Source organism: Ailuropoda melanoleuca, chromosome 1 (genome assembly GCF_002007445.2).
Source record: "Ailuropoda melanoleuca isolate Jingjing chromosome 1, ASM200744v2, whole genome shotgun sequence".
Lineage (NCBI taxonomy): Eukaryota > Metazoa > Chordata > Mammalia > Carnivora > Ursidae > Ailuropoda > Ailuropoda melanoleuca.
The window spans coordinates 5,429,657-5,453,085 of record NC_048218.1 but is presented as its reverse complement, the minus strand read 5'-3'; the positions used below and the strand labels follow the sequence as shown (position 1 = coordinate 5,453,085).

The 23,429-nt window shown below is 44.7% G+C and overlaps 1 protein-coding gene across 1 annotated transcript in view; it reads right to left on the bottom strand.

Moving 5' to 3' along the window:
• DSCAM (DS cell adhesion molecule) overlaps positions 1-23,429 on the bottom strand; it is a gene marked incomplete at its 5' end in the record, with an annotated part of 727,362 nt that overhangs the window by 42,843 nt on the left and 661,090 nt on the right. The window contains 7 exons of the mRNA XM_034653984.1: positions 3,861-4,037; positions 7,412-7,702; positions 8,898-9,086; positions 12,109-12,207; positions 13,867-14,030; positions 15,354-15,471; positions 19,964-20,117. Coding sequence (XP_034509875.1) covers positions 3,861-4,037; positions 7,412-7,702; positions 8,898-9,086; positions 12,109-12,207; positions 13,867-14,030; positions 15,354-15,471; positions 19,964-20,117 — 1,192 coding nt within the window. The remainder of the gene's footprint in view (positions 1-3,860; positions 4,038-7,411; positions 7,703-8,897; positions 9,087-12,108; positions 12,208-13,866; positions 14,031-15,353; positions 15,472-19,963; positions 20,118-23,429) is intronic.

Sequence of the window (23,429 nt, the reverse complement as noted above, 5' to 3'; positions counted from 1 at the left end):
TCTGGGATCATGGACCCAGCCAGAGATTTGTTCTGTAACCTCGTACTTCGAAGGATTTAGAAGTGGGGAAAAATCAGGGCATGATTACAAGCAAAATGTGGCTTCTGGACTCCTGGATAAGGTTACAGATTTTTTAAAAATGTAGCATTTGCAGACAATTTGGACTTTAGGAGGTCGCTATGCTCTAAAATTAGTAAAGTTCTCAGGAAGGGAGAAATATAGGTTGGCTAAATTGCTTGAGTCCCATCTTCCCTCCCTCCCTTCCTTCCTCCCACCCTCCCTCCCTTCTTTTCCTTCCTTTCTCCCTCCCTGCGTCCTTCCTTCCTTCCTTTCTTCATTTTTACCTAAAGGAACGTTATATTCACCTAACTAGTTGTTTGTCTATGTGCTAAAACGTACCTTCCTCATAAACATTTAGTAGTTTCTAGCAATCGAGCAAGGTCAAAATATGAAGTTGACCTTAAATAGTAACTCTAACAGTGTTCATTAGGAACCCCACAATATTTTTCTATAATCCAAATTTTATTTCCAGTTTTCATCCTCATCAGTGGTTGTTCAAGAAGCACTGACATATTATTAGAAATGTCCTTATTTGGGGCATTAAACATATTGTGTGAAGCAACCCTTTCTGTTGAATCTGTAAATATACTTGAACTCATTCTAATCCAGGCACAGGATCTGTGCCTTATGCGGGTCAGGTTGTAACTAGCTGACTCTACCACTGAGCTCTGTTTAATAGGCAGGCCCCTACTACATTAAGCTCTGGCTACAGTTTTCCTCTATGAGTGGGTTGGAACATTTTATGTCATTAATTAACATTTTGGGGGCTCTGTTGGACTAAAAGAGAAAGATGTTTTGGGGGCAAGATCTGGCCTTTCACTGACAGCCCCCCCACCCCCATAACCTATGTCACCTACTCTGTCCTTTCATGTGCACTTTTCACATTTAGGGAAAGTCGTCTGTCTCTTGTAAGCCTTTACTCACTGCCAGTAGAGTGTCAGTTTCTCTAGTTCTGGGACAGGGTCGTAGTCCTCATTTTTCTCTTTGGGACCTAGAGAAACCCTTGTGATCAAATAGAAGCAGTTAATAAGAAAATTTTACGTTCGTTTTAAAAACGCTGACGGCCAGCACACGGCAGGTGATCAATAATGGTTTGTTGAATCGAATTTACTTCTGTGCATCCACATTAAAATGTGCCGTTAGGAAGCAGGTGGAATTGGATGCCCAGTCCTTTGTGTTCTCGCTGCCCTCTTGTCCGACTCTGGGTTTGGAAGGCTTTGCGAAGCCCATGCAAAATGCAAGACTGCAGACACTTCTGTGCTATGGCAACCTACTTCCCTGGAACTCTCTGCTCCCCAGCATCTTGCATAAGAATGCCCTCTTTCTCACAGTTTTTGTTTTCTTCCTGCGGAAACCTTTGTACGGGGCTCTGTCTTTCCTCAGGCACAAAGAAAATAAAACCATTTCTGGGAAGGGAAAGGCCGTGCTCTCCGATGTGATGTATTGCTTTCTTTACCAAGATCCGCTACGAAATACCGGCATCTAGGAGTAGAGATGTCCACCGTAACAGTGCCAGTCCCAGGATATTTTCAGGCGGAGCCCTTGCAAAGCAATCCCTGAACGATAAGGCATTCAAATGATTTTTCTTTCTCAAAAGCTATTGAGATGATCATAAGCTCTTTTTCTCCTTTGATCCCGTATATGGCATATTACATTAATAGATTTACTTATTATTCATGAGATAAACCCTACCTGGGCAGCACCTACTATTAGATAATTTTTTTCACTGTTAAATTAAATTTGCTGGTATTTTATGAAAGATTTTAAATACAAAAAAAAAAAAGAATAACCATAAGGGTGCGTGGGCCGCCATCCGTACAACCCCGCGCAGTGGTAGATGTTAGCGGCATCTTCAGCATCTTCAGAAACTGGGGTGCGTAGATTATGGGTAGAATAGGGCAAATTAAGCAGCAGCTGGGAAGGAAGGAGTAGTTCAATAGGGCTGGGGGGGGGCGGCAAGGAACGGGGAATTTGGCGGAGGACGGTAGAGTGCTGGGAGGGGGTAACTTCACATTCACTGCATTTGCTGCCAAACCCTTGTGATCCAATGGAAATGATTATGAAAAAAAATTTACTGGGTTTTAGAAGATGTTATATGAATGATTCATAGCCTCTGACATGCAGCCAGTTAGATCTGGCCGTCTAAACGCAACAAGGACAGACCCTCGCTGGTCCGTCCGTTACTGGCTCCTCAATGATACTGTCCCTAAAGTCCGGAGTATGGGATTCTGGTGTCTGTGAAAGGGTTAGAAAAGCTTCCTTTTGGTAGCCATGAGCACTTGTGAATGTAATCCAACGCAGTTCACCTTATACTGGATTTCTCAACGTATTAAGCCATATGTGGCTCTTACATGGCTCTTAGATGGCGTCCCCTTCTCTCCCCGGTTGGGATTAATTGCCCCCCTCTTTTGTGCTTATGTAGGATTTGTTTGAAGCCCTATTTTAATATTCATGACATTTTTGTTCTTTTCCTGGTAGATGCTCATGTGTCTGCCTCCTACATTAAACCCAAAGTTCAGAAGGCTCCTTCTCTTCATCTTGACACATCAAGCACCAAGCATGGTGCCTGGGATACAGGATTTCCTAAGGTAAGTCCGCAAAATTGAATAAGTGGTTAACAGGATTTAGCAAGGATATTTCAATGCGCTCAATGGCTCATCTGAATGATGGGGCTGTGGGAGATTTAAATGGAAGGGCTATTAACATGTACAGATGGAGCGTGATGTACTTCAAATATTTTGATTTTTCGGTGAAGTGGACGCAAATTGATAGGAAAATGTGTGAGGGCCGAAACACTTCATGTAAGCGCAGACAGGAGAAAGTATCACCATGCTCTGCCTCTCTTATCAGATCATAGTCAACTGAAGTGTTTGCAGAAGACGTCCATGTTTTCCGTTATCAGCGATGTCTGGGGATGTCACAGATAGGTCCTGGGGGCAGGGCTTCCAGACTTGTTCTTCAGGTGTAACTTTGAGGAACATGCAGGATGCTACGTGGCCTTCCTCCACATTGGATTGATTAAATGCGAACATCGTGTCCATGCGTTTTACCAGAAAAGGGGCTTGGTTAAATATCCTGACAGGTGAAACGCAAAGGACTCAGACCCACTCTGTCTGCATGGGGTTTCATGTTAGAAAGAACTCGTTTTCCTCACATGGCAGAACAAGGGCAAGGAAGGGCTCTCGGCCAGAAGCTGGAAATAGCTTCGTCACTGAGACCTCACAGAGCTGGACATCATAATAATGGTGCTGGCTCACAATGGCTCGTGTCTGGCCGAGGCTCTTGTCTTCCATGTTTTTTTGTTGTTTGAGTGAAACTGCTACACTGGGCTGTAGCTCACATTTCTAATTTGGGAAAGTGTGCGTTTTCTGCCTTACAATGCTTTACTATAAGCCCTCAATTTCCGCTTCCTGGCAATAAAATAGTTCTCATTGCCACAGCAAATGCGATAGGTCTTTTTAAAGGACGCCATAATTGATGGTGTTGCTGGGAAGGCTGAGAATTAAAGCGAGCAGACTTGAAAGACCCATGTGAAAAGAATTTTCTTTGCCTACGAATTTCTAGGATTTAGGAGACCAGTGTGCGGTTGACCCTCCCTCAGCGTCTGATCGCGTGGGGTAGTGACATCCGTGTGACTCTCCCCCTAAGGCTCTGCAGCCCCGCTCAAGGCACATCACGGAGTCAGGCGGTTGGGGGACCAGGCCCGGAGAGGACAAGCCCTTCTCCTGGGGGGCAGCTCCCACCAGGCCGGCTGTCCAAAGACAGTGGCGTGAGCGGGTGACTGCGGGGTCGCCACTCACCTCTCAGCCTCTTCAGCCTCTGCTCCCGCCTCCTCCTTCGCACCACCAGCAGGAGCACAAACAGCAGGAAGACCCCCACCAGGATGCAGGAGATGGTCACCAGCATCTTGAGCCCCTCGTTGGTCGTCAGCCCTTCTTCGCTTTGGACAACTGACTTAATGAGTGGAGGGATTGTACCTGAAAGCAGGGCCATGGTGTTAGATGACTATTAATGAAGACAGCATGACGGAGGGTTTAGGGATGACGGTTACAAGAGGCGCGCTGTGTGATCCAAGGGTGTCCAGGGTGATGAGAAATGAGAGGAGTTCTTTACCTAGGTCCTGGCTCGTTGATTTACTTTCTCACGCCCCTCCTCTGCCCAACTTGCAACTTACTTGACAAAGCATCAAATCAGGATTTGCACAAAGGGTGAAGCCCATTTCTTTGAAAGCGGCTTCATTTTGTCATGTACTGCTGGGTGCGGGCACTTGAAAGCACAATGTCCAGGCCAGGTGCTTAAAAAAGCCACATGCATTTCACTGGAATTGTCACCCATAGTACAACTGCTTGAAAACCTGCACATCAAAGGAGGAACAATAGGTCTGGCCAGGGGACAGGAGTCTGCAGGGAGGCTGTGCCAGATACATGAGCTTGAAGAAGCTGAGCGTCCCTTTTGGTTTGGTGATTCACTTACTTTTCATCTCCTTTAGAAACTCTCATTTTAGGGTGTAAGAGCTGCAGACAACTTTTCAAAGAGGAAGCATCTAGGTCTCCAAAGCAAGCTCCTCAGTAATCAGGCATTATTATCTAGCATTATGAAATTCAGATTATTTAGAATTCTAAGGAAACGCCTAAGTAGACTGAACTCTGAGCTATTTGAAGCTGCTTTCTAGGCGGAAGCTGAATACAATGGGCACGGAGATTCAAGCATACATCCACACTTTACGGGGCATGCATTCTGGCACCTTCCTTTACGTAAGATGCTCCATCCCTCTGTGTTTTCCATGTAAAACAAGGGCCAGGAAGTTAGTGGTTTAGGAAAAATAATGCAATTTCCCCCTGAGCAAAAATGGTCTTTATCCTGCACTTAGTAAGTAGAGCAGGGATAATAGAATCCCAGTCTCTTCTGTTATCAGCCCAGGGCAAGAAAAGTGTTCTTCCAACTGTGCCACGTTTCTAGCTGGAAACCCACGTCTTCAGACACTCAGAACCCACGTAAGGGGACACAGGTGAAGCTCATCTGCAAAACCAGGGCAGCACAGGGACAAGTGCGAACGTTTGGCTAAGGAAATGGCAAAAGAAAGAGTCAAAGACATGAAGAATCTGAGATCTGACTGGTATAGGTATGAGGCTAACTGTCAATGTTTGTTTCTCCCCACATGAAAGGGAAATCTTCCGTCAAGCATGACAAAAGAGATATTAAAGCTATCTGCCTGTGAGGTCAGTTCAAAGAAATCCATAATTCTTTTCAAGGAAGATATAAATATGTATTTTTTTATTTCCTAGTGTAATAAAATTATTTCAGATTTCAGGAATTTAAATGTAGCTCACAGAACTTTTGCATGCTTATAATCTAAGATCCTGGATAAAATGACAGCATTTTTTTTTTTTTTTAAGAAGACAAGCATTGAAATTCTACAGAGTGCTTTGTAAGTTTGGATCACAGTTTCAAATTCTGCATGCGTGTGGTTTCTTATTAAAAGATTAGCACGACCGTATCACCAACGTGCACGCTGAAGCCCAGCACTCTGGCCTCTACACAGATTATAGAGAAGCTTTGTGCTAGTGTGTGATTATCGTAAGTCAATTAACGTAAGCCAATAAGCTAACGTAAGAAATATGCCTATTGCCCAAATGTGTACCTGCTAGCAGAGGACTTTGGGGAACTCTTAAACGCAAAGTAACGTGTTTCATATATCAAAATCCTTTATTCTGTAAGATCAAAGAATTAAATCATGTTGGAGGAGAAAGCCAGTAGGGAGGGCTGTTCTGCCTGTGGGTGGTGCTTGGGGATGGGACACCCTTGAATGACATCACTGTGGCTAGAAAGCTAGACAGAGGGGCCCACAAAGACATCAGCTCGTGAGCAGTCGGGTTACAGTCCAGGAGCTGGGCAAGACATTACAGGGCCATGGGGCGGAGAGCACTGCAGAAGCATGACCCCAGGCTGGTGTCGCCAATACAGAAGGGCTTCAACCTAAGGACCTTCGTACATTCATGCGCCCGAGGCTGGAAATGCTGGAGGCCAGACAGGACTCTGGCTGGGGAGGATTTCATGGTGACATGGCCCCGGACAGGAGACTTGGGGGTGGGTTTCCAGTGGCAGAGCAGGAAGAACTCTTTCTGAGCCCTTCAGGAGGGTCCCAGGGAAAATGACCAAATGAGGATCCCAGTCCACATCACCTAGATCAGCTTCCTTTGGTTGTTTCTGAGGGTCCTTGGGCTCATGGACACTCTCCTTAGGATAGAATAAGCTGCACTCCCAGGAAGTGGGAGCTTGCTGGAGCTTTAATTAAGCAAGATCCCGAGGACACACAGGCAGAGGAGGGAACCACACTTGAGCCTGCCTAAGGATGGATCAAGTATATGGGGGTCTTTGTTCCGGTGCAGACTTTCTGGGCTAAGCCATCTAACACTGTGGTCTGACCTTATCAGCGCTGTTGGCCAGAAGGCCTGGAGGAGTGTGGGCAGACGCTAAGCCAGGAGCTTCCAACACCCTGGTGAGCTGTAGTGGGTCTTACCTTGTGACTGAGCACCTAACTCAATCGCTGCTTTTCCCTGAGAGAAAGTCGCGGCAAAGCTGCAGAAATCAGCACCAACATGCTGCTTTTTAAGACTTTCTAAAGTTCCCTAACCTCATAACAATCAATGACCCCATTATCCTTCAGCTTCACTGGGCTGGGCGTTTGTTCAGATATCAATCCTTTGATACTAGTTGTAGGAAAAAAAGGATAAAAACTTCTATTGTTTATTTTTGGTTGACTAAACTTCACAAGATACCTCGCCTGGTTTTCACAAAGTCCATGCAAATTGCACATGCGTGTGGGGTTAGGGCGGGACTCACACTAATATCTTATGATATTATATTACTTTCATCCGTGCCTGCATTTCTGCTCAGGGACTACCAGAAACTCCTGTACCATGAAGACTATTTCTGCACATGCAGGCTAAGGGCTAAATGAGAGCAAAGACGGAGTTATGTGGGTTGGGATGGCGTGGGGAATGGGTGGGGAGACAACAAAAGCAGTGTTAGCGCACAGTCATTGACAAACACACAGAACCACGTGTTTGGTAAGGGAAGGTAAAGAATCCTTCAGCCCGAAGAGAAATCACTCCTGCACCACGATTCCCTAAGGAGATTCCCCGTGGCCCTCCGTCCCTTATTTCTGGAGCAGAGCCATGGTCCCGTGAACACAGTGAACTAGGGAGCCCCGCAGGGAGCCAGCGGAGTGGCCCCAAAGCCTCAAGGGATCTGCGGGCACTGGTCCGTCTGTGCCCAGGATGAATGTTGAATGGGAAAGGGACAGTAAGGACATGCACGTGTGGGAGGGCCGTGACGCCAGCCAGCTTACTGCCATCGTAGTTGAGCGTGGCGAAGTTGGCCTGCTTCTCCGCACAGCCGGCACTGTTGCACACCCGCGTCTGCAGCTCGTACCACGTGGCTTCTTGCAGCTCGTACAGGATGTACGACTTGGAGAGAGAGGTCCGCTGAGCTGTGGTCCAGACCGTGGTCCCGAAGGGTCTGTACTCCAGTGTGAAGGAGGTGATGGGACAGCCACCATCATTCCAGCCGATGAGGTTCAGCCTCACGCGCGTAGTGTTGATGCTGGCGAAGAGTTCTTGCTCCTTTGAGAACTGGGGCTCTGTGGGAGAATGCACGGAGGGGATCAGCTGGTGGGATACACGAAGGCTGGCCGCAGCATTGTCACACATTTCCCCTTGGCTGCCTTCCCTACCTGGGCGAGGAGCTCAGTCCAAGTCTCGGTCATAGACCAGTCCCAATCTGTCCACTGTTTACAGGGACCTAGGGGCCAACGGGCTGTCTCCAGCCACAACCCTAGGTATGAGAGGGGAAATCGGGCGGGTAGAGGTTACTGTTGTGTATGTCAGTGCTCCTGGAGAACAGTGCTATTTTCGTGTATGTATTTCCTTGAGTGATTCTGAAGGAACCCACACCGTGTGCTGAGCTGACCCGTTTCCACGCTTGTGTGGATGGACCTGACTCAAGAGAAGTCTAGTCGGATTTTGGAAGTAGCAACAGGTGTCTCTTACGATCCAAGCCCTTCTTACTGCACCTAATGGATATACTTCTGCATAAATCAATCCCTCCTCCTCTGAATGCTTGCTGCATCTTAACCAGAACTCAGGTGCCAGGTCCAAGTAGCGCCTTTGCCTTCCCACTTCTCACTCTCTTGCTCTCCAGGGTGGCCCTGTGTACCCAATAAGAGTCAGATGCAAGGAGAAGCGCCAAAGACCTTCTCTTCACTGCCTCACCTACCCTTCTGTGCCACCGTACCCCTCCCCTTACTGGTGGCCCCAGACTGCAGTTTCACCACTGAGCACCATTTCTGCCCCCCAGGGATTCATCTCCTCAGAGGTTCATGTTTCGGATTAAAAAAAATCAATTCACATTAAAGGTCAACAGTGTATCCCAGTCACTTCCCAGTCACTGAGTGAGGTCTTGGAGGCAATGAGAAAGTTATGGATAGAGGGGACATGGGGCGATGGAGGGAGAAGGTCACACTAGGCGAGAGGGTAAATGACGTATTTCATGCCGACCCAGCCACGACACTTTATGTTGGCACCGAAGCCCTTGGTTTGCAAATGACGCTCTTCTTTTTCATTGCAAATGAGATAATGAAGGAAGAGAACCACGATATTCCGTGAGGACCAGCCAGCTCTTTCATCACGCTGCAACACGTCCAAACCCATTTTGGGAATAATGAAGTTCAAACTCACAGACAAGCTTGCATAAATATATGACACATCATTGGTGATTCCAATCCCCCATTCAATCTGGAAAGCAGAGGAAACGGAGAGAGCAGAAGGCATACCTACCTTTCCCCAACGTTTTCGCTTCTATGATTTCACTGATGCGTCCTGGTCCCACTCCATTTTGGGCCGTAAGAGTGAACTTATACCAGGTACCACACTTCAGATTTTCCAGGCGGTAAGAACGTTCACTTGGGCTGATTGGAAAACTTCCCCACTGTTCACTGTTATCCTCGGAGTACTGCAATATGTAACCTACAGAACACAAGAAATAGTCAAAAGAGCCTTATTTCCTTTCTACCTTCCTTCCAAGTGTTGCCATTTTGTATGGGATGAGAGTTCTCAGAATTCATGCATAGTTGGAAGAGAACATCTGAACTCTTCCTGATTCCAGAAAACTGAACCCAGGCTGGGAGGAGTATTGCGATGATGTTCCGATTAGTCTTTAGGCCACGCCAGACATTACTATGGTGTATTACTAATTGGTGTGGTGAAAGTAAAGCCACTTTCTCCCCGTTTCCTTTTAAAAGGTGTAGGAGGAAGCAGAGGGTGGACGCTATGTCTCTAGAAATCTGCCCTCAGGACACATGTGCCTGAATCCTTGGGTATCCGCATGGTCTGAGCTGAATTATTTTTAAGAGAACGAAAGCTCTGGAAAAGGGCTATGCTACAAGGGTACAGGAGTCTTCTCAACCATACACTACCCAGTCCACAATCACTATGGGACTGGCTCTAAATCCTGTAGCCATCCCAACATCTCAAGTCACCTGCCTTTCCCTAGTCTTAAAAATCCTTCCAGAAATCCATTTCTGTACATGGCCACTATCATCTGTACTTCCATGACCATGAACTCCAACTGTCCCTCTCTTGGCTGCTCACCAGGGGCCAAGCTCTGTCCTCAGCCTGCTACGTTCATTATGTCACATAACCGTAGGAGATAGTGATTATTAGCCCCACGGCACGGACCAAGACACTGAGATCCAGACAGATGAGGTGACCATTCGAGGGCCCTGTAAGTCAGCGAGATTCAAACCCCACTTTCAGAATCTGAAGCCAGCTCTTCTTGCCCTTGGGATCACCGAGACATTCCTCCTTGTTACGGCCACCATCCCTGTTACCCAAGCCACTTCCTGGTCCTGTTTTCTCTGTTTCTGTCTCCTCTCTGTTCACACCCAGGCAACCTGGGACCAGCCTGCCTGGTGCATGGTGTCCTCAGGCTGGTGGACTGTTCTCTTCCCTCCAGCCCGTGGGGCTCCCTTTTTAACACAGGCAAAGCACTTCTCAGCTCCTCACTTACAGAGGCTCCTCAGCCCACACTGGCAGCATCAAGGGTCTTGCAGACCCCTCACATGGAGGTCACCTGTCCTGGATTCTTCTGTGGTCAGGGTCCCCATCGTTCTTACTCTTTTCTCCTTCCCTCCCCTCTGGCCCTCTGCTGCCTTGGGGTCCCTCCTCCTTTCCGAGCCTCATTTTCTCTTTGAGTATCCTTGATCTGCACCCCTTGAAGCTCATGCAGTACATGACAGGTGGGTGAGGGATTTGGGTACCCCATGCTCCCACTGTTATCTCCTAGCTTCCACCCCAGCTCTGCCCAAACCACCTCCCTGCTGCTGTGAACGTCGCAGGGAGAACACTTTCCTTCTAACTTCCTCCAGCCAAATCACATCTGGGAAGCTCTTGTAACCCTTGGAAACAGGAGCCCTCATGCCAATGATTGTGGCTACCACTGCGTTTCACGGACCCCTGGTTGTCTTTGCTTGGAAACTCTCCATTACCAAAATTGGCTTCACCTTCAAGACCTCCTGCTCTGGCACTCCCTGTACCACTTCTCGAAGGCTCTCACACTTACAGAACCCAAACACTATTTCATTTGAGCCTCAATTCCTAGAGTCCCTTGAACATTTCCCTTGATGCCCTGTTTTTTCTCCATAACAATGTTCTCTAACAGCCTCATACCTTCTGTAGACAATTTCCACCAGCCTATTTTCACCCGCTCCTTGGACTCTAGCCACACTTGTTCTGCCAGTCAGCAGCTCCAGTAAACAGCAACCCAGTCTTCCATCCAGGTGTGCGCAGCACTTGACAAAGTCATGAGACGGTGAAATCGTGACCGCCACGGTTTGGACTATATTTATGCAGCTGGGCCCTCGCTCCCTCTTCGCAATGACTTTGTGGGTCTATTAATGACTCCCCGTACATTTCACACAGTAGCTGTTACAAGTCTTCCCCACACTCCTCAAACTTACAAACACAACCTCTCCCCAATCAGCTATTTAAAAAAAAATCTCACTTTTTTCTTAAAAAAAAAAAAAGGAAGATCTTCCCCTTTACTCAGAGTGCTGATAAATGTTTAACAAGTGGCTGTAAAAAAAAAAAAAAAAGACTTGACCAGTAGCATTTCTGAGTTTTGGGCTGTGTAACGATCCCCAGCCTGGGGTTAGTCACGGAGTATAAGGCAGAGAAGAGATAGGAGAGCTTAGTCTCATGAGCTGGAAGGAGCTGGTTCCAAGACCCTGACGGCGTCACCCTGAAATGACCCCCTATTTCCAGTTGTCTGTTCACCTTCCTCATTCAGGAAGAGGGGATGTCCTCTGCCTTTGAAACTCCCCTCCCATGTGCTCTAGGACCAGCCCCCTCCCCCACTCCTGTGCATCTTTAGTGTATTCCCCTGGATTCTCTCCCTTTCTTGTGGCCACAGCTTGCTCAGAATGATGTTCTCCCAACTCTGCACAGGCTAAAATTATCACACTATCTTGCTCCTCAGGACAGACTTCCTTTATTCTTTTCTGCTATGGACTCAATGCAAAAGCTTTGTGCAAATAGATCGTTTCCTACCTAAACTCTAGGTTCTCCCTTTTTGTGCTTTATAAATTAGAACAATAATCACTTGGATACTAATTAAATTAAATTAGTAAGTACTAATTACTTGAATGAATGAGTACAGGAATGAATGAATGATGGAGTGTTGACAACATGGAGAAGAAACAGTATGCAGAATTTTGGGGGAGAGATTACCAAATTCTTTCTTTCTTTTCTGCTTTCATTAATCTTTCACTCAGATTGGAGGCACATTGGTTCTCCTTTTGTGAATGGGATGCCTTGGATGAATGATGGGTTTCAGTAAATACCATAAAAATAGATCTGTGCCTTGCTATTTAGGTAGTGGGAGAATTAATTGTAACTAACACAGAACAGTTACTTGATGGAGATGTGTCACTTATCAGCCTGGGGATGGATAGTGACAGTCAACTACTGTGGGCAACCTATTGCTCATTACCTCTGATGGAACTGCCCCCATTGTCTCCAGGGAGCCACGAGAGCGTAATGGAAGAAGATGTCGTTTTGGACACTGTAAGCCGAGGCTGATCTGGTGGAACTAGATAGGAAACAGTTTTTAGAAAACAAGAATTAGTTTTTCACATCTTTAATCTGCTTGAACAGGCATTTACCAAATCATTTTTAACAGCTATTTATTAAATAAGTGTTTTAGGTTGCCAAAATATGCAATTCACTTCTGTCAAAATGTCTTTTTAGTTGATGTCCTTGGTTAAAGAGATAGAGCAGAGTGAATCTATTATTTAACGAAAATTCAACTGCATTTCTACTTGGATTTATATCTAACTCATTTCCTCACTGATTCCTTGAATTTCTGGGTCGTTCATCACTTACTGAAATCTCCTTTAAACTTACTAAGGATGCTTGCATTACTCTGAATTTCAGCCATGATCCAAGTGAGAAAGATAAATGGCATCCACTTAGCTGTTCTGTTCCCAGGGATGCGACAGGAGGAGGGAAGGGGGGGAGGGGAGATTGGGTGAGAGAAAAGTAAGGGAGAGAGAGTGGGGGAGGGGAGAGTGGCTAGTGGGTAAAAGAATTGCAAAAATTGCCACTTTTTTAGCTACTACCCCAAGATACGATACACACGCACACACGCACGCACACACGCACACGCACACACACTCAGCTCTGGAAATCAAAGGTGTGCCATTGGTTGGCTGTACATGAACTTGCACGTTCATACAAGACTTGAAGAATACATACTTCAAACCAATGGGCCTCAATATTATTTTGGGTCAGCACCGAGGACAGAAACATTGAAGAAATTCAGAATCAGGTTATCCAAATTATATAGACACTTCCCTTAAAATGTCCATTTCTTTTCCTCTGAGAGAGGTCCATATATATTAACTCAAGTGTGTGAAAACATGACCCGGCTATTTTGAGTCACAATATCAAGTCAATCTTCTGAAACACCATGGAATTCTCTTGACTCCAATTTACTTGAAATTTCAGACCAATTTTACATTTTTTTAAAACTATTGTTGTTCTCCTCCTCTTCCCTCCCACTGAGGACAATACTGATTTTATTTTTACTCACTGTGATTTATTAATGTGACAACATTTAAGTCCAAAGAAGCGTACCCTTTGGTTTTTCAACTAATAAAATATCACTGTGCACCCCAACCTGGACCTGGTCAGTGGCCATTTAGGATTTTACACATGATTTTAATTCAACTATCTTGAATTTGTCACGTACTTTTTGTGTTTGCTACCAAGAAAAACCATATATACTATATTAAAACCCCACAAAATAGAGCAATATCCTCAGAGTTTCCGTTGATGACCTTTTAACGTCCACTGCATATAAAAGTTTGGTTAATTAGTAGATGAAAGACCTCAATTCAGACTTATTCTTTGTGTTTTCTGGGTTCCACTTACACATACGTAGAGTAAACCGTGCAATTAGCAGAAGCTACCTAGGACTTTCTCAGTGATGCACACATCGAGAAAAATGAGACTAGGCTCTCTATATGCAAAAGTGTAAATAGCGTTATCTCTGGGATTATGAGTGCTTTTATTTTCTTTGATTTGCTGCATTATATTTTCCAAAATGAACAAGTATATTTTTCTGTAATATGAACATAGCAATCAGCTCTCTAGAAAGGCTGATTTTTAAGTTTGTTCAATTTTACTCTTTGCAAATAGTCACACATAGAAAAAAAATATCATTAAAAAGAGTCCTCAAACTTTCTACCTTGTACTTGTAAATTTAAAACAATTTCATCTGATCCCCAGTTGTTATTGGCGATGCAGCTGTAATAGCCGGAATCTTCCGCCTTCACCGTGCGGATGATGAAGCTCCCGTTGCTGAAGATGCTTCTCCGCCCATCAATCGTCACTAGGCTGGGTGTCCCGTTACTGCCTCACAGGAAAAAAAGGGCACAGATTAAAGAAATTACAATCCAAATTAGCTGAGGCTGGGGAAAAGCATAAGGACTCTCTCTGAGGTCAACAAGGCACTTGGAACTGAATTGTGATTACACGACAAAAACAATCAAAGAGCTGAATTTGATTCTTTGGAGAGCATGCTATGTGGAGGTTAGCTCTGTGCCGGGGGTTTGGATTCTGGCTGTCGCATACGTCAATGCCTGTCGCATCCCGAATGGGCCCCTCCTTCCTCCACCATGCGGGCACCGGCCACCCCCTCTCGCAAATACCTTCTGGGGCAGAAGTGTCATTTTGACCCAATCACATAGGGACAACTAAATGTGGGGTCTCTTGTGGACTTGCTTAGATTTATAGCTGTTAATGATTTTGACCCAAAAAGAGTGAACTGTGGTTTCTCAAGAGGGTGATGCGTTGGTCTTAGAATAAAAAGAGTCCCCTCGCCATTATAACTGCCGCCATGGCGACTGTTCGGCCATCCCCACATCAGGCAGGATGCCTCTTGACCCTGGGAGTGTATTTATTTCCTTGGATTAACTGATTTTAAAAGAGGAGAAAAGCGGTCCCTGGACCAAGGGTCCCTGGACTATTATTTCAATAGTTTATGTCTTTTAAGTGCTTTTGTTTGAAATAGGCACTCTGCTGAATCCATTTTATATCAAATTTCCATGCTCATTAGTGAATTGTCAGTTCTTTATTTATATCCTAATTTTGTCCTCTGAACATAGAGAAAGCACTTAGAAAAGTTACAGGATAGAATATATCTCACCCACTTTCTGCCTCCTACCTTGGCTGCTATTATTTTAATAATTACTATTGAGTATGGAAAACCAGATTTTATATTAGCTAAGTCCTAATGCATTGCATCTCTTAAAGTCATTTCTCAGAGCATTTGAGGTAGGGCTAGTTGGACCATTATCTTGGAAGGAGAAAGACAGGTGTGAGGGCACCCCTGTGATGGGGGGCGTGTTCCTCTCAGTTATGGAGGAAATTTATATGATAAAGTACAGTGATTATTGGGTTGGTTAGGTTACTTTCCTTGCAGGCATTCTGTTATGAACATAAAGGTTCTGAATTCACGGAGGATAGATGCAACACACGCCAGACCCTTTTAGTGCTAAAGCCAAGATCCCCCCCCACCCCACTCCACCTCCTCTCCCATCTCAGAAGAGTTGCTGTTTCCTGGAATTTTCATGAGTGGAAATGAAGACACCATTAGAGCACCAGACCCAGCCTGCTATGTCTGATATAATCTCTTAGAGTCTCGCTAAAGGCTTACATTAGGTTACTGGTTACCTGTCTTTCATCCACTTTACTGCAGGAGAAGGGTCCCCAACGGCTTTACAAGGCAAGGCAATGTCCTTCATCCACGGAGTAGTCACTGTGCCACTGAACGTCAGGATTCGTGCTGGAGCTGGGGTGCCAAGCAGAGCAGAAGCCCAGTCATGCCACAGCCTCAGTGACACAAAAGCCAAAATGCCCTTCCCCCATACGGTGACACCCCCCCCCCAAAAAAAGGGTGAAAGCAGCATAGCCGGTTAGGGATACACCTGCCAGCATTTTTCTCTGGTATCAGGATGTGTATACGGGATTTTCTCGTAAGAACATACAAATAGCTAAAAATCCCTATGGTAGCATTCCCCCCTCTATTGACTAAACATGAGGAGCCCAAATTAAATATCTGGGTCTTCATAAGCCCAGCATTCCCAAGCTGTGTTTTCTATGAGCCCAATTATTCATCAGAGCCCTTTATTAAACAATTTATCTCAACACCAAAACCGCATGTTAAAATACACTTTTAATATCTGAGAGAACAGACAATACGAGGCATAAAGTGCTAAGAGAAGGACGAGTAACACAGAACAACTTCTATTTGTCAATTTTGTTCTAGTTCCCTGACTTGATTGTGGCAACTTGATCTTCAGAACAAATGTTAAGGAAAATGAATGCTTTTCAAGCAGCTTCTCTTGAAGAACAACTGTTTGCTTGGGACAGTGATTCAGAGGCTCCAATGGGAGCATCGGCCAGAGGCTTCTGGTACCAGTGACAGTCCCAAAGTAGCAGGAGTAGAGAGGTTTTAAAAAGCCCAGGTGGACCTATGGCAGCAGGGGCCTCCTTGAAGACCGAGGAGCCTGGCACTGACAGGTTCTTAGCGCTCCCTTCTTGAGGGAGACCCAGAAGCTGACACCAAGACCCCAGTCTTCCAGAGGCAAAACAATGTACCCCATCTTGGCCATACGTTGGGACACCGTCTTCTGGGATGCTCCCTCTAGAAGCTGAGCGAGGCCAGATGAACAGCCACCAAGACCACATAAAAAAGGTGGCCCCCACCTGATTCTGGAGCCATAAGGATGGGACCAAGGTTGGGACCCGGAATGATCTGGGGCTTGAGGGTTTGGACTGGCCAATGGGCATGGATGGAGCCCAGGCATCACAGAGGCATCCTGGCCTAGAACACAAGCCTTGGTCATTAAGGTCTAGCATACGACTCCTCTTTTCATTGTTCTGAGTGCCGTGGGCCTGAGCTGAGACAGAGATGGAACGCTGTTGGGCTCAGAAGCTGGGCCCGTTGTGCAGCAAGCATTACAGCAATCTCTTCCTGCCTGGAGCAGGGTCTGCGGAGATGGCTCATGGATGGCAAAGACCACTGTTTCAGTTACTGACGTTTTTGATTTCTCATCATAACAAAAATTTCCTGGCCAGGGAGCACTGGATTTCTGGCACTGCGGGTGTGGCATCTTCCATTTCGAACCCTTCAGACCATCATTTTATACGCCGAGGAGCGTTTTTTCAGCAAAGTTGGATTGATTAGGAAAGCCAGGTAGAGTTAGGGGCTTTCAAGCTTTTTAACACCCCCTCACTACCATAAGAAACATGTGGCATACTGAATCCCGGAAGCTACACACGTGCTGGGACATGCGTGACTGAAGACAAAGGGCCTCAAATGAATACTTGCTGTGTTTCACTTTTTCAGGTCAGTCTAGACTATTTGATTCTATTCCATTCTGGTACTTTAATATGCTGGCTATAACTCTTGAAACCAATTCCAGGACTTGTGAATAATTTCCCATCTGCATTTTGAGAAATATAGGCCAAAACCATTTCCTCTTGAAGCCTAACACACCCAGTTTGTAGAATTAATGCCCATTTGTGGCACAGGAATTTAAAGAGTCCTCATCTGAAATTCCAAGGCTAAGTGACAGAATCTATCAGAGCTGGTTTTCAAATGAAAGCAGGCAAGAGAATCATTTAGAATCTGTTAGAAATGCAGATTCCTAGGCTAGTCTGTGATTTGGTGGATCTTTGGTGGGTTTAAGGAGTCTGTCTTTTAACAAGCACCTCAAATGTGTGAGAAACTGCTGTCCGCCTGCAACCTGGACATCCTTCCCGGATCCTGTGCTGCTCTCAGCCCCTTGGCTGTGCTCTCTCGGTCAACCCTGGCCCTGGGCTCCTTCAGGATGCTGTTCCTCCAGCATTGGGTTCAGGATTCCATTCTGCCACTTCATTCACTAAACAGCAGTTCCCTCTGTGACCTGAACTCTGGATTTTGGCCTCTGCTACCTGCCGACAGATTTGCCACTGTTGCTGCCTGTGTTGATCTCCCAGCAACTGCAGGATAACTTGAAGCTGTTTCCTTGGGCTGCCGGCAGCATCATCTCTCCAGATTGTATCTTTCAGCCTTCCTGGTTTGCCAGCATCTGGGGCTTCTGCATGGAGCCTTTCACATGGAATATCTGCTCCAAGCCTGAGCCCTTCCCTTGTTCAGCTCCTTTCTGGAAAACCCTTCTGGATCAACCCTAACTCTGGGTGAACCCCACTTGAACATTTCTGGAGAAATCCATACAACTGAGAATTTAAGACCCACCATAGATTTACAATCACTGACCTCAAGTGGACTGTCCGCTCTCCCTGCCAGGCTCACTGTTTTGTTAGGAAGTTCCTTCCCACTTCTCTGCAATGATGATTTCCTATTGTCCTTCCTCTTCTCAAACTTCCCATCCTTTTTCCGCCACCCCCCAAAATGCCTAATACTTGGTAGAGGAAATAGAAGACACAGACTGGGAACCTGGCCTTTCCTGTCACCAAACCTATAAACCCATTTGTGTTTCTTCCTCCAACCCTAGGTCCTGGGGCCCCGCTCTTCCTCCCAGATTATCACCTCCCTCCCCTCCACCTGGGTCTTCCATTGCCATGCAAACATGCTTTGCTAGCTGACATATTAAGCCATGGTGAAAACAGAGCCTTTCCTAGCATGAGACCCACCCTTGCTCCAGCTTGTCCTTCTTGTGGCTTCTTCAAGGTGATGCGTGTTCAGAGAACTTTCTGCAGAGTAGATCTGCTTCCTCGCCTCCCTCTGTCCCCTCATCTGCTCCCTTCCCCATGAAGCTGTTCTCAGGAAGGTCAGAGAGGTCCCTTGAATGGCCAACCCCGGGGCACTTCTAGTCTTATTTCCCTTGACCTCCCAGCAGCTGCTGCCATGGCAGACCACTCCTTCTTTTCCAAATCATCTCTGTTGAATTCTTGGCTTTGCCCTCCTGATTTTTCTCCTGCCTCTCTGGCCTGACCCCTTCCTCTCTGGCACCCCTGTGCCTCTCTCTCCCCAGAGCAAGCTGGCATTCTGTAGAGCTACTCCTGGACCTGGGGCTACTCCTGGACCTGACTGTCTCCCAGATGGGCTCTTCCCATCTCAGGTATGGGGGTGTCTGGGTGCTGAACCCTCTCCATATCTGACTCCTGCCAGATGTCTCTTGAGAAAAAGGACTTCCCCAACTGCCTGCCTAACACTGAATACACAGAAGTAGAGAGGAGGTAAAGCTGTTGCTATCCTGCATCTCACGTTGCTGGTTTGCTTTGATCTCACGGTACAGTCCTTATGCCCATTGATAATCACTGTTTTCCAGTGTAAGAGTGTGTGTTGGGGGCAGACAAAAAAAAGNTGTTGGGGGCGGACAAAAAAAAAAAATCCACGATTTTATTTTCCTTACCAACAATGTATTTACTTTCTATCTGCAGTTGTGTTCAAAATGGGACAGCATTCTCTTTTTCCCCTTGCTATTTATTCTGCCTTTTCTTAGCTATCACATTAATAAGCCTGTTCTCAAGAGCTCTTAGAGGTAAAATTGGAATCTTAGAATGTTCTCTTACATTCTCTTTAAGGCACCTAGCAGCCTTGTTAGGAATAAATTGCCAATGTGGTATATTCCAAAATTAGGGGGGCATCTCCTGCTGGTCTGGAATTGTGATGTTAGTACATTTACTCGTGAAAACTGCTAATTTAGTGATACCCAAACACTGGGTGGTCACAATTACCAGAAGTATAATAAGAAGGTTTCGTGCCTATTTATGCTTTTTAGGAGCAGTAACACCTCAATGTAGAGATTCTATATCCATTTTCACGAACTTTTATTCTTTGGTGACTCTGACTTCCCATTGTTAATTAGGGTCTTTGTTTATGACATTCTATCAATAGAAGAAGAGCTAAAGATTTTCTTATATTCATAATTTTCCAAATTCCATAGACCCTAAAATAATCATTTCTCTTTAAGAAGTCTGATGCTTGCTTCTGATGAAAGTAGGACTTCCTTGGGAAGCTGCTATGTAGCGATTTTCACCTACCCAAGGGGTGAGGGTGGGCTCTTTTTCCTTACTTCCCCTAAGACACTTTGAGGTGTAAAGCCACTCCCCCTGAGCGCTGTGTTCACTTCTAGGAGGATTCTTTTCTGATTTGCACAAAAGCCCAATGCCAGCTAGCCGCAACCTTATTTCTTAAGCTGGAACGTGAATGCACGTGATGCTCTGATTTTCTGGCGATTTTTAGGGCATCGTAAGCTTTATTTCTGGTAGAGGAGGGATTTAAAAACAGTCCAATGAGAGTGGGAAATGAGGTCTTTACCACAGTGGCGCACCTTTAGCCAACGGCTCTACCATGATGATTTCACTGCTGTTGCCTCTCCCAGCTGAAGTCACGGCTACCACCCAGACGCTGTATTGACGGTTCCGACTCAAGTTGGGAATTCTGTAGGAAAATGAGTCAGGAGAGGCTTCAAACTCGCTGATCACCTGTGAGAGGAGACATAAATGTTCCCACATTCAAGGAGGCAAATGGCACATGTGGATTTCCTAAAGGAGTGGTTATAAACATGTTATCTATCATAAGAAACAAAAGCCACCGCTAATCCTTTTCTAAAAGGCTGGAATATACGATACCGATATTGACATCTCATATATACATGTAGAGAGCTTACATTTCTCTCTGCGGCAGCTTTCACAGCCACCAAGGAGAAATTTAACCATTGAAATTATGGGTCATGGCACATCTGTTTTCTGCTGGATCGAGTAACAAAGACAGATTTAGCCTCCTACTCAAAAAAACCCACCTAAGAACACGCAGAGTATATGAAACCATAGTCTCAAAGGCATTAAACACCAGGTAATGAAGGGCAGAGCTCTCTGAAATACGGGAAACAAAGGAAGTGAGCCTATGATTGCAGGGTTTTACATTTTTGTGAAAGTCTCCAGGCCATGGCACAGAGAGGGAGCCCAGGGGAGCCCAGCAGCTTCCCTGAGTTGAGGATTCACGTCCGAGAGACTGGGAAGAAGCTGGAGCCCACAGGACAGAGCTATACACAGACAGAATTCTGGGGATCAGAAGAGGGTCCCACGTGGGTATTCAGGGCAGCAGATTTGTGTAGGCATGGGAGGAAACTACCAGAGACTAGGGAAAGAACCACCTGAACAGACTAGAGGTCACGGTGCCCAGCATTTTCACAGGGCTGGGAGTATGCCTGTTCCACCAGGTGGATTGGAAGACCTCAAGGCATTGGATACAGTGCATCAGGGTCTTACCTTGGTGGTGGGGAATAATTAGGCCTAGATTGAACACCATACTGGTACTGCCTAACAAATATTAAAAGCAAAATTCATACAGATGAAATTGTCATGAAGTAACTTAATTGCATCCCAGACCAAAAATCAGAATATTTTCAGGAGTAAAAATATCCAGTGCTCAATAGGTAAAATTCATAATGTTTGACATCCAAATATGAACAACCCAAGTATCCATCAATTGGTGAATGGATAAACAAGTGTGTTGTATCCATACCATAGAGTATTAATCAACAATAGAAAGAAACTAAGTACTAATACATGTTAACTGGATAAATCTTGAAAATATTATATTAAGTGAAAGAAGCCAATCACAAAATATCACACACTTATCATTCCCTTTTTATGAAATTTCCAGAATAGGCAAATTCAGGGAGACAGAAAGTAGACTAGTGGTTGCCAGGGGCAGGGTAGGGTTGGGACAGAATGGGGGGTGAATTCTATAGGGTATAAAGTTTCTTTTGGGGATGATGATAAATGTTCTAAAATTAGATAATGGTGGGGGTTGTGTAATTCTGTGAAAATACTAAAAGCCACTGAATTGCACACTTTAGAAGCATGGCTTTTATAGTATGTGAATTATACCTCAAAAAAACTGCTAGAAAAAATTTCAGGAATTAAAAAAAAATAGAGAAGCATTTCTTTCATAAAGAAAATATAATTCAATTAATCCTCATTGACCCATAATTGACACAGATATTAAATTTAGCAGAAATGGGCATTATAACAGTTATTATAATTGTATTATAGCTATGTTATAACTATAAGTATTCAAGAATTTAAATAGATACATGAATGATATAAAAAGACCCACATCAAACTTGAGATGAAATTACAATATGTGAAATGAAAAATACACCACATTAGATTAATAGATTAGATTTGCAGAAAAAGAGGTCAGTGAACTTGAAGATATATCAATATATGAAACACAGAGAAAAGAGGGTACAAAACTTAACACAGCTTTAGTGAGCTATGGGACAACATCGAATAGCCTAACACACACGTAATTGGAATCATGAAGAGAGGGAAGGGAGGAACAACAGAAAAATGTTTGATGAAATAGTGGCTGAAATGTTTCCAAATTTGATGAAAACTACAAACACAAGAGAGCCAAGAATCTCAATGAACTCCAGCCACAAAAATATGAAGAAAACCATATAATCAAATTGCTCAAATCTGTGTTAGGAAATCTCAAAAGTAGTCAGAGAAAGGACATGCTATACACTGAGGAACAAAAATAAGGATGTCAGCAGACTTCGTGTCAAAAACAATCCAAGTGCTAGTGAATGTTTCCCCAAATTTTGTATACTGAAACCTAATCCCCAAAGTGATGGCATTAGGAAGTGGGGCCTTTCGGAGGTAATTAGGTCATGGGATTCATGCTCTTATAAAAGAGACCCCAGAGAGCTCCCTTGCCCACTTCCACCATGTGAGGACGCAATGAGAAATCTGCAACCCAGAAGAGGTCTCTCACCATAACCCCACCATGATAGCACCATGATCTCAGCTATCCAGCCCTTAGAACTGTGAGAAATAAATCTCCGTTACTTACGAGCCACCCAATCTATGGTACTTTTGTTGTAGCAGTCTGAACTGACTAAGACGCCAAGTAAGAAGATAGCGGAACATCATTTTTAAAGCACTAAAAGAAAAAAAAGTCAACCTAGAAATCTACACTCAACAAAAAATATTTCAAAACTAAAGAGAAATAAAGACTTTTTCAAAACATAAAAAGCTGAAAGAATCATCAGTAGACCCACACTATAAGAAATGTTAAAAAAGTCCTCTGGTCAGAGGGAAATGATACCAGATAGAGATACAAATGTACACAAAGGGATATAAAGTACCAAAAAATGGTAATTACATAGGTAAATATGTGATTTTTTCTTATTATCTAAATCTCATTAAAAGATCATGGATAATAAAAAGATAATGATGTAGTGTGGGGTTTATAACATATAAAAGTAAAATGTATGACAACAATTGCACAAATATTGAGATGGGAAAAAAACAGAGGCATACTATTATAAGGTCCTTATACCATATGTGCAGTGTATAATATCACTAGAAAGTAGAAAGTGATAAGTTAAATGTATATGCTTTTAATCCTAAAGAAATCACTGAAATTATACGAATGGCTAACAGACACATGAAAAAATGTTCAATATCATTAGCCATCAGGGAAATTCAAATCAAAACCACATTGAGATACCACCTTACACCAGTTAGAATGGCAAAAATTAACAAGACAGGAAACAACAAATGTTGGAGAGGATGTGGAGAAAGGGGAACCCTCTTGCACTGTTGGTGGGAATGCAAGTTGGTACAGCCACTTTGGAAAACAGGGTGGAGGTTCCTCAAAAAGTTAAAAATAGAGCTACCCCATGACCCAGCCATTGCACTACTGGGTATTTACCCCAAAGATATAGATGTAGTGAAAAGAAGTGCCATATGCACCCCAATGTTCATAGCAGCAATGCCCAC